General features: G+C 32.9%; 2 protein-coding genes across 8 annotated transcripts; both read left to right on the top strand.

Annotated features, from left to right (window-relative positions):
* Positions 1 to 260: 260 nt before the first annotated feature.
* Positions 261 to 11,783, top strand: LOC123923034 (putative white-brown complex homolog protein 30). 2 transcript variants are annotated; one of them, XM_045975689.1, is made up of 14 exons: positions 261 to 739; positions 1,561 to 1,634; positions 2,405 to 2,677; positions 3,522 to 3,585; positions 3,663 to 3,809; positions 3,993 to 4,027; positions 4,609 to 4,682; positions 5,133 to 5,998; positions 6,888 to 7,184; positions 7,703 to 8,188; positions 8,863 to 9,011; positions 10,353 to 10,642; positions 10,759 to 10,892; positions 11,367 to 11,783. In XM_045975689.1, the coding sequence occupies exons 1-14, from the start codon at positions 552 to 554 to the stop codon at positions 11,521 to 11,523; spliced, it is 3,234 nt and encodes a 1,077-aa protein (XP_045831645.1). In that variant the 5' UTR covers positions 261 to 551; the 3' UTR covers positions 11,524 to 11,783. The 2 variants fall into 2 exon arrangements, 1 of the variants encoding a protein (XP_045831645.1); XR_006814258.1 differs by lacking the exon at positions 11,367 to 11,783 and having other exon boundaries at positions 289 to 739; positions 10,528 to 10,642; positions 10,759 to 10,887.
* Positions 11,784 to 16,289: 4,506 nt separating this feature from the next.
* Positions 16,290 to 22,637, top strand: LOC123913371. Of its 6 annotated transcripts, XM_045964127.1 has the most exons (11): positions 16,354 to 16,569; positions 17,818 to 18,096; positions 18,275 to 18,331; positions 18,475 to 18,548; positions 19,328 to 19,421; positions 20,001 to 20,053; positions 20,225 to 20,327; positions 20,468 to 21,111; positions 21,699 to 21,926; positions 22,001 to 22,060; positions 22,260 to 22,637. In XM_045964127.1, exons 4-11 carry the CDS (start codon positions 18,498 to 18,500, stop codon positions 22,437 to 22,439), a joined length of 1,413 nt encoding a protein of 470 aa, XP_045820083.1. In that variant the 5' UTR covers positions 16,354 to 16,569; positions 17,818 to 18,096; positions 18,275 to 18,331; positions 18,475 to 18,497; the 3' UTR covers positions 22,440 to 22,637. The 6 variants fall into 6 exon arrangements, with proteins under 6 accessions (XP_045820047.1, XP_045820059.1, XP_045820083.1 ...); XM_045964103.1 differs by lacking the exon at positions 17,818 to 18,096 and having other exon boundaries at positions 16,343 to 16,569; positions 19,322 to 19,421; XM_045964119.1 differs by lacking the exon at positions 17,818 to 18,096.
* Positions 22,638 to 24,082: the final 1,445 nt, after the last annotated feature.

Consider the following 24,082-nt stretch of genomic DNA (forward strand, 5'->3'; position numbering starts at 1 on the left):
CTGTGTCTAACTTATGTAAAAAAAAATGCTTGATGTTATAATGAGTTTTTTAATAAAAGACTTTTGCTACTAAAAAAAAGTGTCTTATGTTATGGTTAGTTTGTTAATAAAAGATTTTTGTTGCTACTAAAAAAAAATCAAGGGTATTATTGGTATTTCAAATGATAGTGAAGGGCAAAATGGACCAAAAAAAATCCAGCCCAAACTCCCTTATCCCCTTTATATATTGTTATAGATAAAAACGCAGGCCTCTCTACAAAAAAAAAAAAAAAAAAAAAAAACGCAGGCCAAGTGTCATCACTTTCTTTGCTCGAAGGTAGAAATTGAAATTGAAAAGCAAGCAACCAAAGAAAGAGAGAGTCAGGAAAGAATGCAAATCCTTGAATCTAGGCATCCATTTCTCTCGCCCATTTCTTCATCCAAAAACCAAGGCAAACCTCTTTCCACATTTTCCTTGAATCACTTTCTCTCGCATTTTTCATCAATTCATCATCTTCATGGCATGGTTTTCTTCAAACGATCCTCGATTTTACGGTGCCAAATTATGAAAAATGAGGAACTATGTTACCTTCATTCCTCTCTTTTTCTTCTTCTCCTTCACTCTGTTACCTACAATTCATTCTGCCGAAACTTTTGCCCCTTCCTTTTACACCGATGAAATCTACAAGGAACTTCAAAATATCGCTGTTCTTTTGAATAAGGATATTAAATCCAGTTTAGGTTTCTGCATTAAGGATGTGTGAGTCTTATTATTCATTACTTGTTTACTATTTCAATAACATTTCCCTAGGTATTTACTATTATTCATTTTTCACATAAGGTTGATAATTTGATATGATTAACACAAAAATAGATAAACCTTAGATTGTATACTTGACAACACTAAGCATAGTCTTAATCATAACACATGCACATTTGTAAACTATGTTAGTATATATGAATCACAGACACCAGACACGACATTGGTAATTTGGTACTGATAGTTTATTGTTTCTTGAGAAAATAGGTAAATATTTTGTATATCTTTAGCCAAAAAACTAAACATTTGTATACTGTGTATTGTTTCCGAGAAAAAAAGCAGGGAAAAAAAATAAAATACATAAACCTTAGCTTATTTACTTCAGACTAAGCATAGTCACACCCTTACATGACACTGTTACCAACTCGTAGATACCGCTAATAGTTTGAGGTAATGGGAGGGATTGAATGTAATCATACGTATTGATGCTTAGTGTTGTGTATACCCTTAAAATGTCTTCAATCTGAAGTTTCGGTGCTATGTGCTACATATGTAGATATAACTTATTGTAGACACTGTACCCTAAAGTCATTATTATAATATAATAATTGGGAATAAAAATAAATTCTAGTATGCATCATACTAGATTTTCCAACATTATATCCCTAACTCATTGTTATAATATAACAATTGGGGGGAAATTTGTGGTACGCAGCATACTAGAGTATCCAACATGACAGACACTTGTTGAGAACTGCATTGAAACAACCATTTTGAAGTATCCATTTTCTTTGTTGATCATACTTCTTACTTTCTTTCAGGAAAAAAGATTGGGAGGAAGCTTTTGATTTTACAGGAAAGTTGGATTTCGTCGATTCATGTGTTAAGAAAAAAGGTACTAGCTCTCATATTGACATTTTAGCATCTGAAAAAGTTGAACTCAAAATTCTAAGCTGTTGTTAGGCGGAAGCTCATAAATAGGTTGTATGTTTAGCAATCCCTTGCGTTAAAACCCATTAGTTCTCCATATTTTGTGTTAAAATTCAACTTTCCATTTAGAAGAACAGGAGCAGAAAATCAACTGTCCTAAATGTTTGAGTTTTTAGCTGAAGGCACATAAATGATTATTTTTGTTTTTTTTAATAAAATAGTATTAGGACCCTTTGCACAAAATTTATGACTATTATTTAATAGGCTGTCTTTGGACCTCGGAAGGTGATAGATAAGAAAAAATAGTTCAAGTTCTTCCATTGGGATTACAGCTCAATAGTGTGTAGAGTTTAATTTTTCAATTGCAAGTTGTAACTCACACAAACAGAAATGCATCCATTATGTGTTAAGAACATAATTTAATATACTGGTTGTTTATAACATTTACCGTTATCCTTATATTACAAGGAAGTCACAATCCTCATGTTGCATGAAATTTGTCACTGACCTGCCCAACATCACCAGACTTTCTTGATATTGTTTTTTTTTTTTATCCACTGTGTGGTGCCAAAGTCGCTCTTTAGTGTAATTGAGGCATTGGAAACTTGTTGGCTGAGGAAATCTATCAAATAGTTGAATCTTGCATTGTTCTTATCTTGTATATTTTTTCCTCTTGAGGACTATCTATATCATTCATTTTATACTATTTCCTGAATATAATGTTTTGATTGACAGGAGATTTCAGGGATCGTATATGTACTGCAGCTGAAATAAGGTACTACTTCCATGGTTTCGTGGTACAGGGAGCATCATCTGACAATTATGTAGAACCTAATAAGAATTGCAATTTGACCTCGTGGGTTGATGGTTGTGAACCTGGATGGGGTTGTAGTACGGGCGAGAATATTGACCTAAAAAAGGAATTAAAGGAAATTCCAAAGAGAACCAACAACTGTCAACCTTGTTGCGAGGGTTTTTTTTGTCCTCAAGGACTGACTTGTATGATACGTAAGTATGTGACACCTCTTGAAATGTTACTTAGAATTAGGAATTAAGGTGGAGATTATGCTACTTTTTTTATTTTCTTGTTGATGCATGTATCTGTCAGATACTCCTTACATATGTGATCTCTTCCAATGTTTCGGTCTTTTGATCAATTAATTATATTCTTATTCCAGCTTTAACGCATAATATATATGTAAAAATTTGAGAAAATAGGCATGGATCCTTCATCATGTTGTTAATATGAGATATGTATGCCCCAAATAATTGCATGTATCAAGATACACATATACCTTGTTAATCAAACTTTTTTTTTGACAAATCAAACTGGTTGCATGTAAAAATGATTCCTAGAAATGTATGACTACTTAAAATGATGTGAAGAATAATCCGAGTTGTGAAGAGGATGATATTTGTTAAGAAAAAATTAGCCTGAAAAAAGTATAAACTTTTGAAATCAAAGGAAAATGGATTACAAACAAAATTTGTTGCATTTTTTGGGATTTTAAGTTTGAACTAGCATAAATTATATGTGACAAGAAATGACTGTGACCATATAATAGTGCATGCAAGTTAGAGTCTATTAGTACAATGGTCATGAATGAGCCCCTATAATAGAGACATTATATGTGTTCATGATTAGTGTTTGACTATTTTTTTTTTTATAAAAAAGTTTGAAAAGTGTGCGTGTTTTCCCCTGCTGTTTTTCTTATGTTAGTCATCATGCTAAATTCCATATTCTACAGAAAGCAAATTTTATTTCATTTAATATCTCAAATTATCTATTGTGGATGAAAATTTTCTGCTCAAGTATAACTTTTTAACCTTTCTCATTTTCCTCTGAGTGAAGCTTGCCCACTAGGTTCTTATTGTCCACTTGCAAAACTGAACAGCGACACTGGACTATGTGAACCGTAAGCTCCACCTAAATGTTAATTTTTATTCATTGTTGTCTAAGTTTCATTCCTAAGAAGTAAAAACGAATTTGCAGATATAGTTACCAGATACCTCAGGGAGAACCAGATCATACTTGCGGCGGTGCTGATATTTGGTCTGGTGTGATAAACAGTAGTGATATATTCTGTTCTCCCGGATCATACTGCCCAACTACAACACGTAAAGTTTCTTGCGATCGTGGGTATTGATTTATTCCATTCCTACTTTTGTTACTGTCTAAATTGTCTAAAATTCTTTTGTCACAACTCACAAGATAATGCTCTCCAAAACTCCATTATTATGCACTAATACTTTTCATGTCCATCACAACCAAACTCATATTGATTGCTCAACATTCTTACTCATTATGCCTTTTCAATTTCAGATATTACTGCAGGATGGGTTCTACTCATCAGAACCGTAAGTCTTTTTCTGCTGTTGCATATATTGTAGCTTTGTTTATTTGGTTAATTTATGCCATCATTGCATCCTTAATTTGTGCTTGATAAAGTTTGTAATATTTTCTAATTATTATAATTTATAAATTTATGCCCTGTCTTTCTATTTCTTTAGCAACCATTTTAGGATCTATCCTCTGCCTTTCTCTAAATTCCCTGCTCTCCACCCAATGCTCATGAAAAATTTAAATGGAAATGTTTTGAGAAAATACAAAAAATAGAGTTTCTTTAGGTACAAACCTCATTTTTTGACAGTTAGAAAGAACTATATATGTGTCAGGTTGTAAATCTTAAGGAGAAAAAAAAAACTCAGGTATCTAGTTGACAACTTACCGTAAATTTTACTGACTGAAAAATAAGACCTCATATTTAATATTTTAACTTTATCCCTTGGGGGTGAATACATCACAGCATAGTTGACATGATAAAATGAGTTAGATGTAAAAAAAAGTATCTATCTGTTACTGAATTTAATTTTCCTATCTCGTTTACACACTAGAGGATATTATTCAGAAGCTTAGTTTGTATTGTTCATTTTTGCAGTATGCTCCAAGTTCAGCCAATGTAATCCAAACACCGCAACGCAAAATATGCATGCTTATGGCGCTCTGCTTATTGTAAGTAGAATACGATGTAGCATTGGATGAAATCATGATTGCTTTAGATCTTTTTCTCTTTAAATTTTCTTCATTGGTTAGGCAATTTGAAAGACTTCCATTCAACTTTACTTTTTCCTTTCATGTTCTATCAGGGGTTTTATTGCAATTTACTTTTTGAATGATTATTCTTGATGGTCTGACTGCACAGATTTTGTGGTTTTTCTCAAATACAGATTTTTCATTCTTTTTGTTCCTTTCTATTCTTTGCTCAAACTCTGCTGTCTTGTCCCATAATAGCATATGAAGAAACACAGTAGATCAGCAGAAAAATGTCCCAAAAAGTTTACTTGGTTTTCTTATTTATGCATATGCTATGAAAGGGCATGAAGTAATTTGAAATATTTGCCAAGCATTCATTCTCTCTATTTCTAGTTTATCATATTTGGCATCATTAATTTCCCCTTGTAGGTTGCATTGAGTACTGTCCTGATCATCATTTATAACTGTTCTGATCAAGTTCTTGCTACACGAGAAAGAAGGAAAGCTAAATCCAGAGAAGCTGCAGCAAGACAGGTAAGAGAAACCGTACAAGCTCGAGAAAGGTGGAAGATGGCAAAAGAAGCTGCTAAAAGGAATAAGCTGGGATTGCAAGATCAGCTAGTACGCACTTTTTCTCGCAAAAAATCAGCAAAGCAAGGGGAGCAAGTTGCTGTACCTCCAGAACAGTCATCTGCAGCCACAAAAGGCCAAACAAAGGAACCTAGCAACCTTACTAAAATGATGAATTCCTTTGAGAATGACCCTGCTAGTAATGAAGGATTCAATCTAAAAATTGGGGACAAAAATATTAAAAAGCAGATGCCAAAGGGAAAACAGTTACATACACAAAGCCAAATTTTAAGGTATGCTTATGGTCAGATTGAGAAAGAGAAAGCTCAACAAGAGAAACAAAATAACTTAACCTTCTCAGGAGTGATTTCAATGGCCGCTGAAGGTGAAGAGATTAGATCAAGGCCTGAGATCGAGGTAGCTTTCAAAGATTTAACTCTTACTTTGAAAGGGAAAAGAAAACATGTACTGAGGTGCGTGACAGGTAAAATCATGCCTGGTCGAGTTTCAGCTGTGATGGGTCCCTCAGGAGCTGGAAAAACTACATTTCTTTCTGCCCTGGCAGGGAAAATAAGAGGGTGCACTATGACAGGCTCAATTCTAGTCAATGGAAAACCTGAATCCATTCACTGTTATCAGAAAATTATTGGATATGTGCCACAAGATGATATTGTGCATGGGAACTTGACAGTGGAGGAAAATCTTCGTTTCAGTGCAAGATGCAGGTACCTCACATTCTGTGCATAACTTAATTTGCACATACTTATTTTGCATTTTCTCCTTTTATTTCTATTGTTTCCTTTTATTTTCCTTTGTAACTATTTTCTATTTAATTCACAACTAAGTATCCACCTTTTTCCCTATTCACAACTATAATTGGCATTGGAGACATTCAAATAAATCCTTCCATAACCTTAAAAAATGTCTCTCATGTCTAAAGTTATCCATCATCCTTGTATATATACAGAAACTCAAAAGATTTATCTTGTACCTTGATTTTTCACAACAGTTGTTGTGAATTCCACAACAAAAAACTACTAGTCTCGCTCATTGCATAGGGTCTGTAGTGTACTCTCTCATAAAGGAAATATTTTGCTATTCCATTCTTAGTTAGGACATCCTTATTTTAGAATCATCAAATGGATATCTTATTGTTTATGTGAATGATATGGTTATAATTGATAATGTTCATAATGACATACATCAGTTGAAACAACATCCCTCTCATTAGTGTCATACTGAAGACCTTTAAAATCTGTTACTTTTTGGGTATTGAAATAGCTCAATCTAAGAATGGTCTAGTAATTTAACAAAGGAAATATGTTGTAGATGTTCTTGAAGAGACTGGACTATTGAATGTCAAACCAATACAATTCTCCTAATTCTAATTAAACAAGGAACAAATAATGAAGCAAAAATAAATTTCAAAACCAATCCTTAGAGATAATTTAAGATATTCTAAATTACTCTAAGATACAACTAAACTTTCATTAGATATTTTTCATGTATTCCAACAAAGTGTTTGTATTTTTCTGTTGATTCTGTATATTATTTTGAGTTTTTACCCCTTTCTAATTGTTATTTCATTTAAATGTCTGTTTCTTATTACTGGAGACTATCTGATGACATGCCAAAACCAGATAAGGTTCTGATTGTTGAAAGAGTAATTGAAACCTTGGGACTCCAGGCAATAAGAGATTCCCTTGTTGGGACAGTAGAGAGACGAGGCATATCTGGTGGGCAACGAAAACGTGTAAATGTAGGGTTGGAGATGGTTATGGAGCCTTCATTGTTAATCTTAGATGAGCCTACAACTGGTCTAGACAGTGCATCTTCGACTTTACTGCTGAAAGCACTTCGCCGTGAAGCTGCTGAAGGGGTAAACATCTGCATGGTGCTTCACCAACCTAGGTAATGTTACCTCTCTCTCCCTCTCCCTCTCCCTCTCCCTCCCTCCCTCTCTCTCTCTCTCTCTCTCTCTCTCTCTCTCACTCTCCCAAATCCCAATTTAGTTTTGGTCAAATATACATGCCTAACGACCTGGTGTATTTAACATAACTTATGTATAATAAATGTTTAAATACTCTGGACTCCCTAAACTATTTGTAATAATTTGTGATTAATTACTAGAACTTGTTTCTTTATTTAGGTCCCTAAACTTTTAAATAACTTTGAATTAGGTTTCTAAATTTAGGGACTCAAGTACATGTTAATTAAAAGTTCGAGGATCCAATTAATTTTTTTTAGTTAAGGGACCTGATTATAATTTATTGACAAGTTCAGCAAGCAATTTTTTAATTCATGAACCTATTTAAAAATCTCCAAATAGTTCAGGGACATCCAAAGTAATTAAAACTTACAATAAAAATGTTCTTCAACCATTCCAACATAAAGTTAAAATCTTACTTTTTATTTTTGTTGTGATACAGCTATACTTTATTCAGAATGTTTGATGATATAATATTTCTAGCAAAAGGTGGCCTTACTGCATATCACGGTCCTGTAAAAAAAGTAGAAGAATACTTTGCTGGCATTGGTATCCCTGTTCCTGATCGTGTGAATCCTCCGGATCATTTTATTGACATTTTGGAAGGTTTAGTGAAACCAAGTGAAACTGTGACTTATCAACAACTACCTGTCAGATGGATGCTTCATAATGGTTACACAGTACCACCAGATATGCTTCATTATGCTGATGAAATTTCTGCTTCATCGTCTTCCTCAAATGCAAATCAAGCAATAAAGACTGCTGATGAAGCTTCTGATCAATCATTTGCCGGAGAGTTTTGGGAGGATATGAAAAGTAATGTACAGTTGCGAAAAGATCATATCGAGGCAACCTTCTTAACGATTAAGGACTTATCTGGCCGAAGAACTCCTGGTGTAGCTCGGCAGTATAGATACTACGTTGGGCGGTATGAAATCCTATGTTTTAATATTGATACAATTGCCCTTTGGAGCCCAACTAACTAACAAGGCTCGATTTCTAGTAATCAGGCTTCTCAGCTTTGGGTTCCTATAAGAAATAATTACTCACAACTAATTTCTAATATTTGTCATTTAAAGAAAACTGAGTTTTGACAATAAATAAATTTAAAATATTGGCCTATGTATTTTATCTCATATAAATATCATATAAATAAGTGAAGATATAGTGTAGAATTTTCATCATGAAACATGATATTTGAGTTAGTCTAGTCTTTATCAATGTTAAAAATGATATAAAATCATTTTTGTATCTTCACCTAATAGCTTAAACTTTTTAGATGGTTAGTTCATGAGTTGGTTGTTGAAATATTTTGGTCTTAAATATGGTATAAGAGCCTTTATGACCAAGTGGTCTCTAGAGTTCAATTGCTATTAACAAGTTGGATTTCAACTCGAGGTAGGTAGACCCATACAGTGTCCATGTTTCAAGCCCAATATACTTTTGCATGAGGCCAGTTTAGAAATATAATGTAAAATCACATGTATCCGCACCTCAATATCTTATTTTGAACAGATTGAGTTGTTTATATTTTGACTTGGTACATATGAATCATACTGTGAATGACATTGGTTATTTATTAACTTGGTCCATTACTTCCAGGGTTGGTAAGCAGCAGCTGCGAGAAGCAAAATCACAAGCAGTTGACTATCTCCTTTTATTAGTTGCCGGTGCTATCTTGGGAACTCTTACTAAAGTAAATGATGAAACATTTGGGTCTCTTGGATATACATATACTGTCATTGCGGTTTGTAAGTTTGAAAGCTCCCTATTGAATTAGTCTCCTTTTTCAGACACTAAAACTGAACCACTCTTTTCTTTCTTCAGTTAATTGAACATCTCATTTTAGATTCCTGTAAGAAGTTTGAGTGGTTTTTATATTATTATTCATCTTTTTTTGGTTTCCATAAAAAAAATCATGGCCAGAAAAAAAAATGTTTATAAGGTGAAGACATCCCTCGCGAGATTGGGTTAGATCTAACCCAGATTCTAAAATGGTATTAGAGGTTGTCTCAGATCTGTTGGGCCACCTGTTATTGGGTCACTCAAATAATGCTCTAGGAGTCTAGGTGTTCATGAGTTCCATATTGGATGTAATATGGTCTCTTAAAGTGTTTATAAGTGAGAAACTGACGGGAACTTGGCTATTTTGGGGTGCCCAAGTCCCACATTGAGTAGTATGAGATACTCAAGGAGTATTTAAGTGGCTTGGTTCTTTCCCCTTCATAGCTAGCTTTTAACGAAGGGTTGCCAAGTGCTTAGATACGAATTAGTTAGTATGAGAGTTGGTTTTCGACGGCTCGAAAAGGGCTACCTACAGAGAGGCTGACTGAAAAGGTAGAGTAAAGCGTTGTTGACTGCAACCTCCAGGACGTCGGCTCTCAATGGAGGAGCTATGGTAGGGACTTGGGTTTTAAGTGGTGCCCAAAGTCCCAAAGAGCAGTATGCTATATAGCATCAACACTTTAAAGGTTTCCAAGTGTTTAGATACTTATCTGTTGGTATGAGAGTTGGTTGTTGACGGCTCGAAAAGGGCTACCTACAGAAAGGCTGATAAAAAAGGTAGAGTAAAGCATTGTAGAGTGCAGCCTCCAGGGTGTCGGCTCTCAAGGGAGGAGCTATGGTAGGGACTTGAGTTTTAAGCGGTGCTCAAGTCCCAAAGAGTAGTATGCTATATAGCACCTACACTTTAGATTGAAGGTGTGTCTTGTGTTTGACACATATCAGTGTCCGACACAATACTGACGCATGTGGTTCACATTACTTTCAAATTATGACAAGTGTTTACGCGTTAGTATCATGTCTGATGTTTTTGTATGTGTCAGTGCTTCATAGGTAGGATGGGATGTTCGGTGGAGTATTTAAGTGACTTGGTTCTTCCCCCTTGATAGATAGCTTTTCAGGAAGGGTTCCCCAAGTGCTTAAATACTTATCACAGACATCCATTCTTATAAGTTGCTTCTGTGGAGTTGAGTTAGAAACGACCAAAATTCTAAAAATCTTGTTAGAAAGAAGAAAAAAAATTAATATACTTTTTTATTGGTAAAGTCTTTCTATATGTGTCTCCCCTCATTTATATTGCATATATGCAGCTCTACTTTCCAAGATTGCAGCTCTGAGATCATTTTCTCTGGATAAATTACAATACTGGAGAGAGAGTGCATCAGGGATCAGCAATTTGGCTCATTTTTTGTCCAAAGATACAATTGATCTTTTCAGTACAATAATCAAACCTCTCATTTATCTATCCATGTTCTACTTTTTTAGCAATCCAAGGTCAAGCTTCGGAAGTAATTATGCGGTTTTGGTATGCCTTGTATACTGTGTGACTGGCATGGCTTACGCATTAGCAATTTATTTTGAGCCTGCTCCTGCTCAGCTGGTATGGATCATATCAATTTATACACATTTTCTTACGTGGGGTTACCGATAACAACTGCACTTTAATCATTTTTTATTTTCTTCCTCTTTTGGGTATTGTTTTTTCGACACTTGTAGTGGGCAGTGCTTCTCCCTGTTGTTATGACTCTCATTGCAAACCAGACAAGAGATACTCTCTTTATGAAGATCCTAATAAAGTTGTGTTACCCAAATTGGGCTTTGGAGGCCTTTATTATTGCAAATGCTGAAAGGTCCGTTTTAATTAGTGACTTCTTGTTCCCTCTCTTTCCAATGCAGTATTGACTACTGAGTGAGTGCATCCATGCATTTTCATCTGGAAAAAAAGGAAATTACACAGACATTCATTATGTTTCTGTATATACAAATGCATAAACTTCAATGTTTGGTTAGCAACGTAATATAATTGAAAGTTTGAAACTAAGTTAGTTCATAAATGAACGATTGGTATTTCTAATAATTGATTTATGTTATATTCAAAGAGTTTTAACATTTCAATCTATAACAGAGGAGCTATTCTCTGGTGGTAACGAGCCATCTCCTTCTAGTTCAGTTTATATTTCAATCTATTTCTAGTTCCTATTCCTATCAGTAACATTTTATTATTGAGATAATTTCCGTACCTTTGTTCACCTTGCATTGCCTATTAAGTCTTTAAAGAGTTTAATAAGATGGTACAAATTTCACTAAAAGTTCCCTTTTTTCAGGTACACTGGGGTGTGGCTGATAACTCGTTGTAGTTCACTGATGAATAGCGGTTATAATGTCGGTGATTGGCCTATTTGTCTAGCTGTTCTCATTTTTTATGGTATAGTTGCCCGAATTGTGGCCTTTATTTGTCTCATGATCACCCAAAAGAAGTGATTTAGGTAGGATATGAATGTTTAAGATGTCATAATATACCTGTGTCATAGCAACTAGGGATAGTTTCCAATTTTCCACCAAAATACATGATGCAAGATTCGGCCAAATATCTGGGATTAGCAGTAGGTTGTTGTTGTAGGATATTTTTAGTTTAAGTACATTTTTCTACTAATGTCTGTGTAAGTAAAATTTACTCAGGGTGGGTTTGTAAACAATTTATAGCAGCAAAGGATACAATATAGAGCTCTTCATTTAAATCACTCAATGGAATCAGCTACTCAATATACTCCCTTTGGACTCAATTATGAGCAAAATTAACTAAAGATGTTAATTAAAGCCATTTAATTTTATTCATATAAAAAATACAATACATTTCTTAACTATTCTTGATGGCATTTATTGTAGACAACAATAACAATTAAGTGAAGAGTATTTCAAACGTTAATTATGGCTTGTCATAGACTTCCTTGATCAAATGTAATTCTATTTGAGGTACTGTCAGATACGAAATGTACGAGTTTTAAGAGAATTAAAATTGATCCTTCTGATTGAATTTGGTGCTTAGGATCTGTTTGGCCCGGCTTTTTTATAGTATAAAAGTTACTTTTAAAACAAAGTTAAAAGTAAGTGCTTTAAAATTAAAGTTAAGGTTGTTTGGTAATTTTTGTTTTTTTTTATTCTAAAGTTATTTTTTAGTTAAAAGTTATTTGGTAAAATATATTTATAAAGATTTAAATTTATTAGAAATTATCATGTAAATATTGGAGTCTTGTAGATACCTTTTCTCTAGTAGTAAGACATGGTTACTTGGCTCAGTGTTGAACTAGTAATAAAATCATTGGGTGATTTTCTATCCTTACTTGCTTGATATTTTTCATTTGTTGTGTTTTTAGTTCAAACTTATTTTGAAAAAAATATCTCTCAAAAAGAATGTGTGTGTTCTTCTTAGGCGAAAAAATAATAATTCTCAAGCGCATTTGTTCTCCTGACAGATACATTTGTCGTAGTTGGCGTTTGCCTTTGTCATGCTCTTGAGATGTATTTTTCATATCTAAACATGAAAAAATAAAAATAAAAATTCAATCAGGAAATCATCAAACAAAGCTTCAACATCATATAGTCCACTTTATGTGCTGCGAACACCTGATACCCAATTCGCTCTCCAAGAAGCAAAACGTACCAGTCAAGAAAAAAACGCAAAAACACAAATCAAACGATGAAATGTGGGCTTCCCTTATGTTAAACGAGTTTGATCTTCACTTGTTTGTTGATTATGACCGCAAATGACCAAGAATCTTTCGATTTGGACGTATTTTTCGCGTTTTGGGGTGTGAGACTTTTTGGAGGTTTTTTTTTTTTTTTTTGTAAACTGTAGAAATGGAGGGAAGGTGGTGGGACAAGCTATATATAGGAGGTGCGTTCGTATTCCACAAAGCGAATAGATAAAATAAGTGTTCGCCTCCTAAGGTGCCAATGTTGTTTTTCCAAATTTTCAACCAGGAGACGTGGTAGAGGTGTTGGCGTTGAGTCATAAAAATTTGTCACTCGCTATCTACTGTCAGGGCCGGTTCCAAGATTTTGGAGGCCCAGGGCAAATAATAAAAATGAATACCTAATAAAAAAAATATTTTTTTTTACGCAAAATATAATTCTTTTTAAAAGAACATCCTTTATTTAAATTGTAAATAGTATTAAAAACATAAAAAATAATCATTTATCCGTGTAACTAACATAAAAAAAAATCATATTCTGCATCGTTGAAATTGAACCGATAAATAAAAAATTAAGAGATAATTAATAAATAAAAATAATATTTACACAACAAATCAAATAAATAATAAAATACCTAAATGTTCAATGGATTCACAACTTTTCTTTAGTTTCTTAATTTCTTTAATAAAAAGACTCTTAAAATAAAATATATATAAAAAAAAGGAAAAGATAAGCAACTCCTTACCAAAAGAAAAAAAAACTCCTTAACAAAAGGAAAAAAAAAACAAAAATATAACTTAGGAGAGAGTCAAACTAACGACCTCTCCATGTAGGAGTCTCAGAACCCACGCACACTACCGTTGCAGCAAATTAGATTAGTTGAAAATTTTTTGTTACAAATTATACTTAACCAATTACATTAATGATGGACCCAAAAAAATAAAATTGAGGCCCCAATATTTTGGAGGCCCTAGGCTGGGAGTCTGGTTGCCCTGACCCAAAACCGGCCCTGTCTACTGTATGAACATAGTTCACTTTCTAAAATGTGAGAGAATATTTTGGTTGCTCAGCGGATTACACCGCATCGTTACGTTGCGTATTTTGAGTCCAAGTGTGTCTGCAAGGGTATATATAAATTGGATAAAATTGAATTTAATTTATGAAAATTGGTAACTAGTGCCAGAGCACCGGTTAAGAAATCCCAATATAATAAAAATACATTGAAACTTGTGTAGTCAGTAAAATATAAAAAGTGATATTTCTAATATAAAAGTTAGCATGACACTTAATTTATATACATTGTCGGTGAACTCCCAATTTTAGAGTTTAATTTGTATGCACTATTAGTGTATAGTTTTTTTTACACATTTATCTGATAATGTGTTGTCATTTTAAACAATGATTTGGTGGTATATTATTTGACTCATGTATATAAATTAAGGGTCCGTTTGGTGCACATGATAAGAGACAGGATAGGATAACTGTATCATATCCTGCCGTAATCCAGTGTTTGGTGATCCAGCACGATATGATAAGTTAATCCTGAAGCTTATCCTATCCTGTCTCTCTAGTTATAATTCTTATCATGAATTTGAGCTGGGTTACCAGCAGGATAGGATAAGAAGAAAAAAAAAATTACTGATTTATTTTATAAAATATATTTTAAAATACATAAAATAAAATTAATAAAATATAAATAATAAAATAATTAATTTTAAATATATATGTGATTTTCTCATATGGGTAATTTTGTAATTTATATATTCTAAAAAATCAAAATTTTACTAAAATTACAATATTTTAAAGTAAAATGATTATTAAAAAATTGACAAATAGGGATATTAATTTAAATTTTATAAAAATTAAATATAATTCTTTTGCAATAGTAATTTTATTATTTACGTATGAGATATATCATATATTTATTTGGCTTATCTAACATGTATATATTATTGAGTTATTTATTTGATCATGATTCATATAAAAAATTAAACTTGATTATTTTCTCATTATTTTTATTTTAAATTATATAAAGTTATTTGATTACTTATTTATATTTTTTATTTATAAAATTCAAAGTATTACAAAATAATTTAAAAAAAATAACAATTGTTTTACAAGAGTAATTTTGTCAATTAAATATGTTATATATCTTATCATATTATTATGAGCAAGTATGTATTAAAAACAAAATATAATAGTTATCATATTTGTTATTCTGTGTGCACCAAACATAGGATATGATAACTGAGTATAACTGTTATCCTGCTGTTATCATATCCTATCATTATCCTGTTTTATATCATATCCTGTCACTATGCTATCATGCGCACCAAACGGGTCCTACAGGTATGCTAGGAAATACCACTTTTATATTTTACTAACATTAGCTACACAAGTTTTAATGTATTTTTATTATATTGGAATTTCTTAACTAGGTATCCGGCCGGGACACTAGTTAACATTTCCATAAATGAAATTGAATTTTATCGAATCATGTTTTCCGTCACATCATTTCACTTTCTTAATATGACATAACAAAATAATAGTTGTTTATTGAACATATCTCTTTTATAAATGAGACTCAATATACGCAGAGTAATGACGCAGTGTAGCGTGTGTTTGGTTTGACGTTGGGAAGCCATAAACGCGCGTTTCATCTTCCTAGACGTGATTTCAATCTTCTGCAACATGTTTGGGAAAATTAATGAAAATCGATTTTGCCTCCCAGACTTGATTCTGGCCAAAGCTACAAATCCGAGCTTCTACGTTTAGTAAAATCGCTTTTGAAATTTATATGATGTGGGGCATGTATGATTTTCTTTAATTTTCCACTTTTACCCTCATCCCCTTTGCGATGGTGGTGGTTCTCTGTTTTTGCGGCTATCAGGTTGAAGAAGATAACTGTTGTTGGCTTGCTGCTTCTTTGCCTCTGCTATGGCCCATTTGTTTTTTTTTAAACAGCGGCCCATTAAAATTGATTTTAATTGGTTTTTTTTTTTTGTTCTCGAGGATATTGATGTTAAATACTTTTTTTTTGCTCTATAATGTGTTTTTCACGCAAATGTTTTTTTTTTATCTTCATACAAATTTATTAAATTTTTATTAAAAAGGTATATATCAAATTTATTTATTAATTTTTTAAATATAATTGTTTTTTATGATTATTTTTAAATACAATTAAAACCTATAATATAACTTATAAATTTATATATGTTAAAGACCCTTTTGGTAATTTATACCTTTAAAAATAATTTTGACTCAAATTATCCAAACAACATCAAATGTTGAGAATCACTTTTACGTTAATCTATCCATACATAAACCAATTTTGCTCAACTCACTTTTAACCAAAATCAATTTTATCAAATTCAATTATGTTAAAATCAATTATTTCTGACGCATAACCAAACACATTGGTAATCCGTTGAGCAAGTGGGATGAGCGTTTGACAGCATTTAAACAGACAGAAGACTACACTACACATAGTCGCGTGTAAGAAAGTGACCCCAAACAAAACCATTGAATGTCGTACGCGTGTCCTTTCTCAGCGGACTCGAATCGCACAATCAATGACAACCCGTTTCACAAAATCATAAAATACAAATAAAATTAATTAATAAATCACATTTTATTTTTGCTACCGCATTTTCGATGCCTCCGTTTCGTGTCGCCTTTTGGCGGTTTTAACCTTCTTTTTTTTTCGGTTTCGAAGATTCACTCACTCACTCCTCTCTCTATTTCTCTATCTCTCTCTCTCTCCTCTACACTGTGCTGTGCGAGATTCCATCTTCAAAACCTAGTTCTTCATCTTCGCTCGTTACTACTGCTAAGGTTAGATCTCGATCTTTACTGTCTTCTTATTTTTATCGTTTTTTATTTTATTTCTCAGTTTAGATCGATTCGTTCGATGTTCTTTTGCTTCAATCATGTCCGATTTTCGATTTTGTTTTTGTTTCTATGTTTCTACCATCTTACTACCTTTGCATGCAGTTTCTAGTTTAACTCAAGTTTAATAAAAAAAAAACCCGAAAAATAATTCGATTGCTTCGTTAAGGCGGCGCAGTAATGCTTTCACTGTTTTTCATTTTTAATTCATTTTAATCGTAGCCTAATTTTTTTCATGTGTTTTTTTTTTATTTGCCAGATAGACTTAGCTATCGTAGATGTTTATTAATCTGTTGTTCGTATAATGCTGCCAATTGAAAACTCTAGGTTTTTTTTTTTTTTTTTTTTTTTTGTTCTAATGTGTTTTCTGACAGACATCAGGATGCGACTGACACATTGACACAGATAATAATTTGAGGAAAAACATAATTCATTGTAATCATGTGTCTGACATGGAATGAGATAATCCGAGGAGTGTCTCTGCTTCATAGTATGTTTATCACGATGTTTTGGTTTTGATCTGGGTTATGATTTAATAGAGTGGCGATGACCATGTCATTTTAGTCAGTAGCTCTTAGTGTGACTGAGTGTGTTGTAAGGATAATCAATTTGGTCCTTCAAATTGATGAAACGTAGTCCATAAAATCAAAACTGTCAATCGTTATAATAAATTCTGATGAATCAAAGCAACTAAACAAATTTCTGGAAACATGTTTTTGCTGATTGTGCCCTAAGCAATGTGCCGGCTCAACATTTATAATTCCGTTTGATGACAGACTAAATTGATTAATGGCATTCAATTTCAGGGATTAATTTGCAATTTCATAAAATTTAAAGGATTAAAACGATACTTAAATTTTTTATGGATCGAATCCTTATTGTGAGCATTTAATGGATTTTCAATAAACTATGTCAGTAGTAGTGCTTTATTGTGGCCTCTATATGCTGTTTGGCCTCACAGTTTCTGTCAAGGATCTATAAAATGAGTGGGGGAATTTGTATGTTGTGCTGTGTTTATGACTTTTATTGTTTTTTGATATTTGGAGGTCATTTGTCATTCAATTGGTCTCATTTCTCTCTTTTTTCATCTCTTTAGTAGCATTTATTCTGCATTTTGACAAAGTTAGGAAACAAATTTGGTTGCAATCCATTGATTTTTATGCATGTGAATAAACATTGACGAAAATCTCGTAGGTAATCTGAGATATGAAAATTGTGAATTGGGAAGTCAAGTTAGAGATCTTTCTGGGGATTATTATAGAGTGAAATAGATGAGCTTTTGTTAAGGTGAAGTGGATGAACACTTGGATGGCGCCACATAGGATCCTTAGACTTGTTTGTGTAGATGGAATGATGGTGCATTAGTAGGGTTCCTCCTTGTGATCTTATGCCGCAGAAATGCAGTTACAGAAGTGGGTCCTCTGGATAGAAAAGATTTATCTTGGATTAGTAGCGGATGTTGTTTAATCCCATGTAATCAGGTGTTGGCCATGATGGCCATAACAATTACGATGATACAAAATTTGCATACATGCTTCCAAACACACTTATATGATTGCCTACAATAATTCTTCATTTTTTGTATTTCATTTAAGTTTATACAAACAGTTTTATTGTGACTGCTTATTATTTCCAAGTTTCTGCCCTACAGTTTGGATACACGTGTAACATGTATTAGGAATGGATCAAGGATAAAACATATACACGAGTGAGATTTTGCTTTTTTTCAGTTATGCACACATACATGTTAATGTTATTGCATGCTTCTGTTGTCTTCATAAACATTTATTTCATGTGTGGGTACTACAAACAAGAGAAAAAAGAGTAAACTAATGCACATTGAAATTGTAGGATAACATTCAAGAGAATATGTGATGGACCGGGATGAATATTTGCGGAAGTGTTCCAATATGAAATGTCAAAGAGTAAGGATTTCAGTTATTATTTTATTTCCTATTATTTTATTTCCCATTCTTCCATGTTTTTCCACATTTAAGCAAATATCTATGTTCATATATGATTATCTATCTCGTAACTGTATCTGATTATGCACAACATCAACTATTTTGGGATTAAATCAGATCATGATTGCAACTATTGTAATTCATTTCATGGGTGGAAATAATTCATCATATTATCCCTGTGTTCCGATTTCTATTCCAATTTTACATGTTTGGGCATGCAATAGAAATTTAAATATTGTATAACATTAATATGCTATTTTAGGCTAAAGATTACAATCATTGCTATATTTTATGAGAATTTCATTCAATCTGTTAGAGCTGATTGTTGGAAAATGTGTCTAATGGGAGATTGTTTGAGACATGTACGGTATATTAGTCATATAGGGAATTTTATTCAATTTTTACTGCTCCACTATATTGTAGGATCCATATATGTTATGTGAAAAAATTTATTAGGTACTTGAAACAAATTACAAAGCTTTTTTCACTCAGCGGGATTGACTACATGGATGATTCGATGCTATGACAAATTTTAGTTCTTTGTCTTGATCTTCAATATTCCAGATGCTCGCAAGCTTTATATTTGACAGAAGGGTTTTAAAGTTGTTTATGTGTGGATACTTGTGAAGATTTATGTTGTTTTTTCTTATTGGCTTATTTTACTGTTTAAATAAGCTGTAATTGTCGATATGGTATTGTTTAAAGCATATTACTGATGAGATCTCTTTTCCTAGGTTCAGGTGGAGGGATCATATGTGCCTTCCCTTCAAGATGATGAAATGGAAGTTGAACATTTGTTTGAAGAGCCTAGAAATGATTATGTTTCGTTGGATGGTATATTGTATTTAAATAAATATTGATGATTCTAAATTCTCTAATGACTAAAAGTTGTTCTTTTTTTATTCTGTGACCTTAAGTCTATTTATTAGTAAATGGACTTATAGATTTTAGTTTGATTACAACAACAACCAAGCCTTATTTATGTTAATTTTCTTATTTGGCCTGTTTCTTGTTGCTGAACAATGGAATAAGTGAAGTAAAATGCTGAAGTGAAAAATAAAAGAAGTGAGTTTTATGAGAGCATGAATATTGTTGATGGAGATTGCTTAGGACCGAACATTTGCTTTATATTTGAAATATTATGTTTGGTTAGGTAACTTCTTATGGTCTCTTTAGCACCGACACATGTCGAACCCCAGTCACATGTGATTACAATCAATTAATTAGTTTTCTTAAATTATTACTGGCGTCGATGTTTTAGTGCTGTTTTTGTAACATCTGTGTTGGTGTTTCATAGCTTATGATTGATAAAGTTGTGTTGACATTTATTTAATATTGGCTTTCATGTTTTGGTAGTAGTTTCCTATTTGCTTTTGATGTTATATCTCACACTAGTGTGCTGACATTCATCAGGTAGTTTAGCTTCTTATACAGCTTTGAATGACAAGGACGATTTGCAACTTGAGGTACATTTCTAAACTCGGTTACTGTTGGGGTGGTATTTGAAGCTAGTAGTTCATTTATTTTTCAATTTAATCTGCTTCATATTAATTACTTGTTGCTATCTGTCCAAGTGCCTAATTAAAGTCAATTGCAAGATATTTCACATAAAATTTAGTGTCCTTTATTTTTATTAGGTCCTTGATGATTTCCTGGATGATGGATTCCTGGATGATGTTGAAATCGACAATTTTGAAGGAACTGATGGTTTCTCTGATGCACGTGGAGGGTATTTCTTAGGTAAATTATCAACTATAACAATTCTATATTTTACTATGATGCTTTCGTTGGAAAAAAGATTAGCTTCTGCTTTCTCTTTTTAGTTGCCCCTGTTGCTCCTTTCTGTTTCTCACATTGTAATTTATTTTTGCATTCTACAGATTTTGATTTTGCCAAAGTTGAGTTACTAGGTTCTGGTGCTAATGAAGACTCGCCTGTGGAAAACTCAAATTCGGAAAGTCAATCTCCTGGAGTTAGTGGAAGTAGCACTGTTGGTGGGATATCAGAATCAACAAAAGTACTACCAAATAGTACACAATCTAAATGCAAAATTGAATCTCTAGATGAGACTGGCCCCCATGATACAAATGGTATCATCAGGAACAATCCAAGTCAACCATCAAATGTAGATTGCATGTACAACATTTCACTTGATATACAGCATCTGCATGAGTTGAATAACGGTTATCCTTTAGCTGGTGGTATATTGTCTTGTAAGAAGGAAAATGTTACTGTTGAAAATTGCCAATCTGCTCCACCTAGAGAGAAGAGATTCCGAAAGCCTACACAGAGGTATATTGAAGAATCTTCAACTTTAAAGTCAAAAGAAAAGGTACGAACTACTGGTGCAAAAAAGAAACGACGAAGTGTGTCATGTAGTGAACTTCATACCAGAACTAAAAGATTGGAAAATATTCCAATCGAAAAGTTTAGTGACAATATTCCAATCGAAAAGTTTAGCGATTCTGATAGTGATGTGACACTTTCTGAGTTACAACACTGCATGAAGTATCCAAAGAAAGAGGTACTGTTTCTTTTTGGGTCGTTTATCTGTATATTTTCACAAGTATTTCTGATAGCCTCCTTTGTATCTTTATAATTGTCTAAGTTTTAGTTTTACGTTTTCTATCTTCTGGTTTTGGATACTTCTGTGTGATAATGATGTTTGATGATTATGCGATCAATATATAAATTTTATTTGTCCACTTGTATTCTTTGTAAATCCAGTCTAATGACTCCTAATGAATTGATGTGTGAAGTTTGTTTTAATTTTCATGTTTCACATGAATTTGCTTTGTTGTGCTTCCCTCCTCTCTTTGCTTGAGGTGAGGCTCGGCTTCCTTGTACATGTTTTGCAGTTGCAGGATCATTTACCAACTTTATTGTGGCAGTACATTTTTTTTATCATTAAAGTATGATATTCAAGTATAAATTCTGCAGTTCTGAAGGTCTACAACTGATTTTGTAATTGGACAAAATTAAGTTCTGTTATATACATGATTAAGTTGTTTCTTATGCTGTGAGTTTTAAATTAAGTGCCTATTATTCATGTCTAGTGGTCTGAAATCTAAATTATTCCCATTGTTTGATAAAACAAAATTTGATTTATAGAAACTAGACTATGACTATGAGTCTTTTTCCTCGGAGGAGTCCTCGGATGAAGAATTGACACCAAAAAGATGTAGAACAAAAGATCGAAGAAAGAATCAAAGGATGTGGACAACCTCTGAAGTGACGAAGTTGATGGATGGTATATCTGAATATGGAGTTGGTCGATGGACTGATATACAGAGGTTTTTGTTTTCTGCTGCAGGCTACCGAACTCCCACAGATATCAGGGTACTTAACTAAACTTCACACATTCAGTTGTTACCTTTCTTCCAATTGCGTGTTTTTAAATATGATTTTTGCAGGACAAGTGGCGTAACCTTTTACGAGCCTGTTCATCACAGAGATTCAACAAGAAAGAAGAGGTTAACTTTCTATTTTCCTTTTCTAAAACTTTATTCTTTTTTTGGTCAAGAACTTTATTCTATTAATATAATAAATAATAATAATAATCTTCAATACTTGATGTGACATGGTGTACTGAACAGCTATTTTTGTAAATATGTGATTTCTGATATTTATTTTGAGGATAAGTTAATGTAAACAATCATTTGGTGAATGTAGGGCGAACAAGATGACGAGAATTCCCCTCGAACCTTACCTCTTAGTGTGGCAAGCCGAGTGCTGGAATTGTCTAAAATTCATCCATACCCAAATCGACGAAACAAAAAGAGATCATTTCCTGGCATTGCTAATCAAAGCAATCGTTCAAGAAGAAATGTACGTAGGAAGAAGTGTACTTAGAAGCAAAACTCCATGTGTAAAACTATCCAGTGAATCCATAGTCAAAAGAATCTTGTTGAAATTTAGGTATCACATTTGCACAATTTTGTACTTTCAAGCAATTTCTGCTTGTACATCTACAGAGGCATAGAAATTTCAAATTGTAAACTTGAGGAGTCATTGGTTAGCCTACATATGTTTCCAATCCTTAATGCCTAACCCCCAGCTATGGTGCATTACTTTTATGTTAGAAAACTATATATATTTAGGGTCTTACTAACGAGTGTTCCGAGAACAATGGTTAAGGAGTCAAAAGAAAATTTATCTTGAAATATAAGTTAAACATTTGTCAATGTAACAAATACACATTTTTTCCATACAAACTTATAACTTTTGGCTCTTTTAAACAATGTTGTAAGAACACTTGTTAGCTTTTTTATATTTTTATTATATTCTTCGTATACTCCTCTTTGGAACATGTATATCTTACTCTATGGCAGGACCCTTTTGATTGCATGGTGAGATCTAATCGGAACTAATTTTACCTATCTTACATACATCACAAAAACTCTTGTTTGGAAGTGTACTAATCCAAACGTTACAATATTTTTTTGGATGTGCCTTCGAAGTGATTTATGTAGTGAGACTCTTAACATTGTTATGTGCTTCATCTTGAAGTACTAGAATCCAAATACATGTCCTTCTTTGAACCAAAAAATTCACCTCTCTTAAAAACCATCTTCATTGAGGAATTCAAATCTAGGAACATATCAAAATTTACATTGGTGCTGGCTGCTTTACCGTTGGCTCCTCTGGTTGACATTTGTTAATTGTTGAACTATCTCAGTTCAGAGAAAATTTTAGGCATGTTTTGTGATATTTATTTTTGAGGTGATCAACCCATCTATGGTTTTTGTTAATAGTTGTTTCATTTTTTTCTTAAAACTTTGGCAAGTAAAATTGATGAAAACATAGCCATAGCCATTAATATTGTCATACAAAGAATAAATTCAACTTCAGGTGAAAATGGTGAGTCGAAATCAACAATACTAGCTTTATTTCAAGCCTTGTTTCTTGGAGATATAGATAAACTCATTCCCTTGATGCAACAAAAGTTTCATGAGCTTGGTTTGGTTAAAGAAGATTGTACTGAAATGAGTTGGATTGAATTTGTTGATTCCTTTTTTCAATTTCCGAAAAAAACCCGAAGTGTTGCTTAATCTGAAATTGGCTTAGAAGGAATTTGGCCAATGTTTTATGAAGATGGTGCCAAAGATGCAATGGTGGGCATAATGGATAATATTGCAGAGTCAGAAATTCCATTTCCTCATAGATATGGAAACTTTTTTCTCATAAAAGAACACTGCCCTTTTGTTTTTGGTGTGAGAAAACTGAAGGGTTAAAAAGAAAAAGAAGAAAAAGAACTATTATTCTAACAATTTTGTAACTTTCTAATTTCAGTCAAATTGTCTTCATGTGATGTGGCATCATAACTCTGTACACATCATCATGCCATGTCTCCCTTTATTAGCCACGTCATCACGTTTAACGGAACAAACTAACGGAAGGAGTATTTGATTGCCGTTTTTCAATTTTAAGGGGTATTTGCCTATTTCCAAATTTTATGGGGTATTTGACGAATTTTGAAATTTCAGTAGTATTTG

Source organism: Trifolium pratense, linkage group LG1 (assembly GCF_020283565.1).
Source record: "Trifolium pratense cultivar HEN17-A07 linkage group LG1, ARS_RC_1.1, whole genome shotgun sequence".
Lineage (NCBI taxonomy): Eukaryota > Viridiplantae > Streptophyta > Magnoliopsida > Fabales > Fabaceae > Trifolium > Trifolium pratense.

Excerpts from the sequence above, each read along its gene's own strand:
- LOC123923034 (XM_045975689.1), top strand. The coding sequence starts at position 552 with ATGAGGAACTATGTTACCTTCATTCCTCTCTTTTTCTTCTTCTCCTTC. Across the intron at positions 8,189-8,862 it reads TATAGATACTACGTTGGGCG|GGTTGGTAAGCAGCAGCTGC; the intron begins GTATGAAATCCT and ends CATTACTTCCAG. Across the intron at positions 9,012-10,352 it reads ATATACTGTCATTGCGGTTT|CTCTACTTTCCAAGATTGCA; the intron begins GTAAGTTTGAAA and ends GCATATATGCAG.
- LOC123913371 (XM_045964091.1), top strand. The coding sequence starts at position 18,498 with ATGGACCGGGATGAATATTTGCGGAAGTGTTCCAATATGAAATGTCAA. Across the intron at positions 18,549-19,321 it reads CCAATATGAAATGTCAAAGA|GTTCAGGTGGAGGGATCATA; the intron begins GTAAGGATTTCA and ends CTCTTTTCCTAG. Across the intron at positions 20,054-20,224 it reads AGGACGATTTGCAACTTGAG|GTCCTTGATGATTTCCTGGA; the intron begins GTACATTTCTAA and ends TATTTTTATTAG.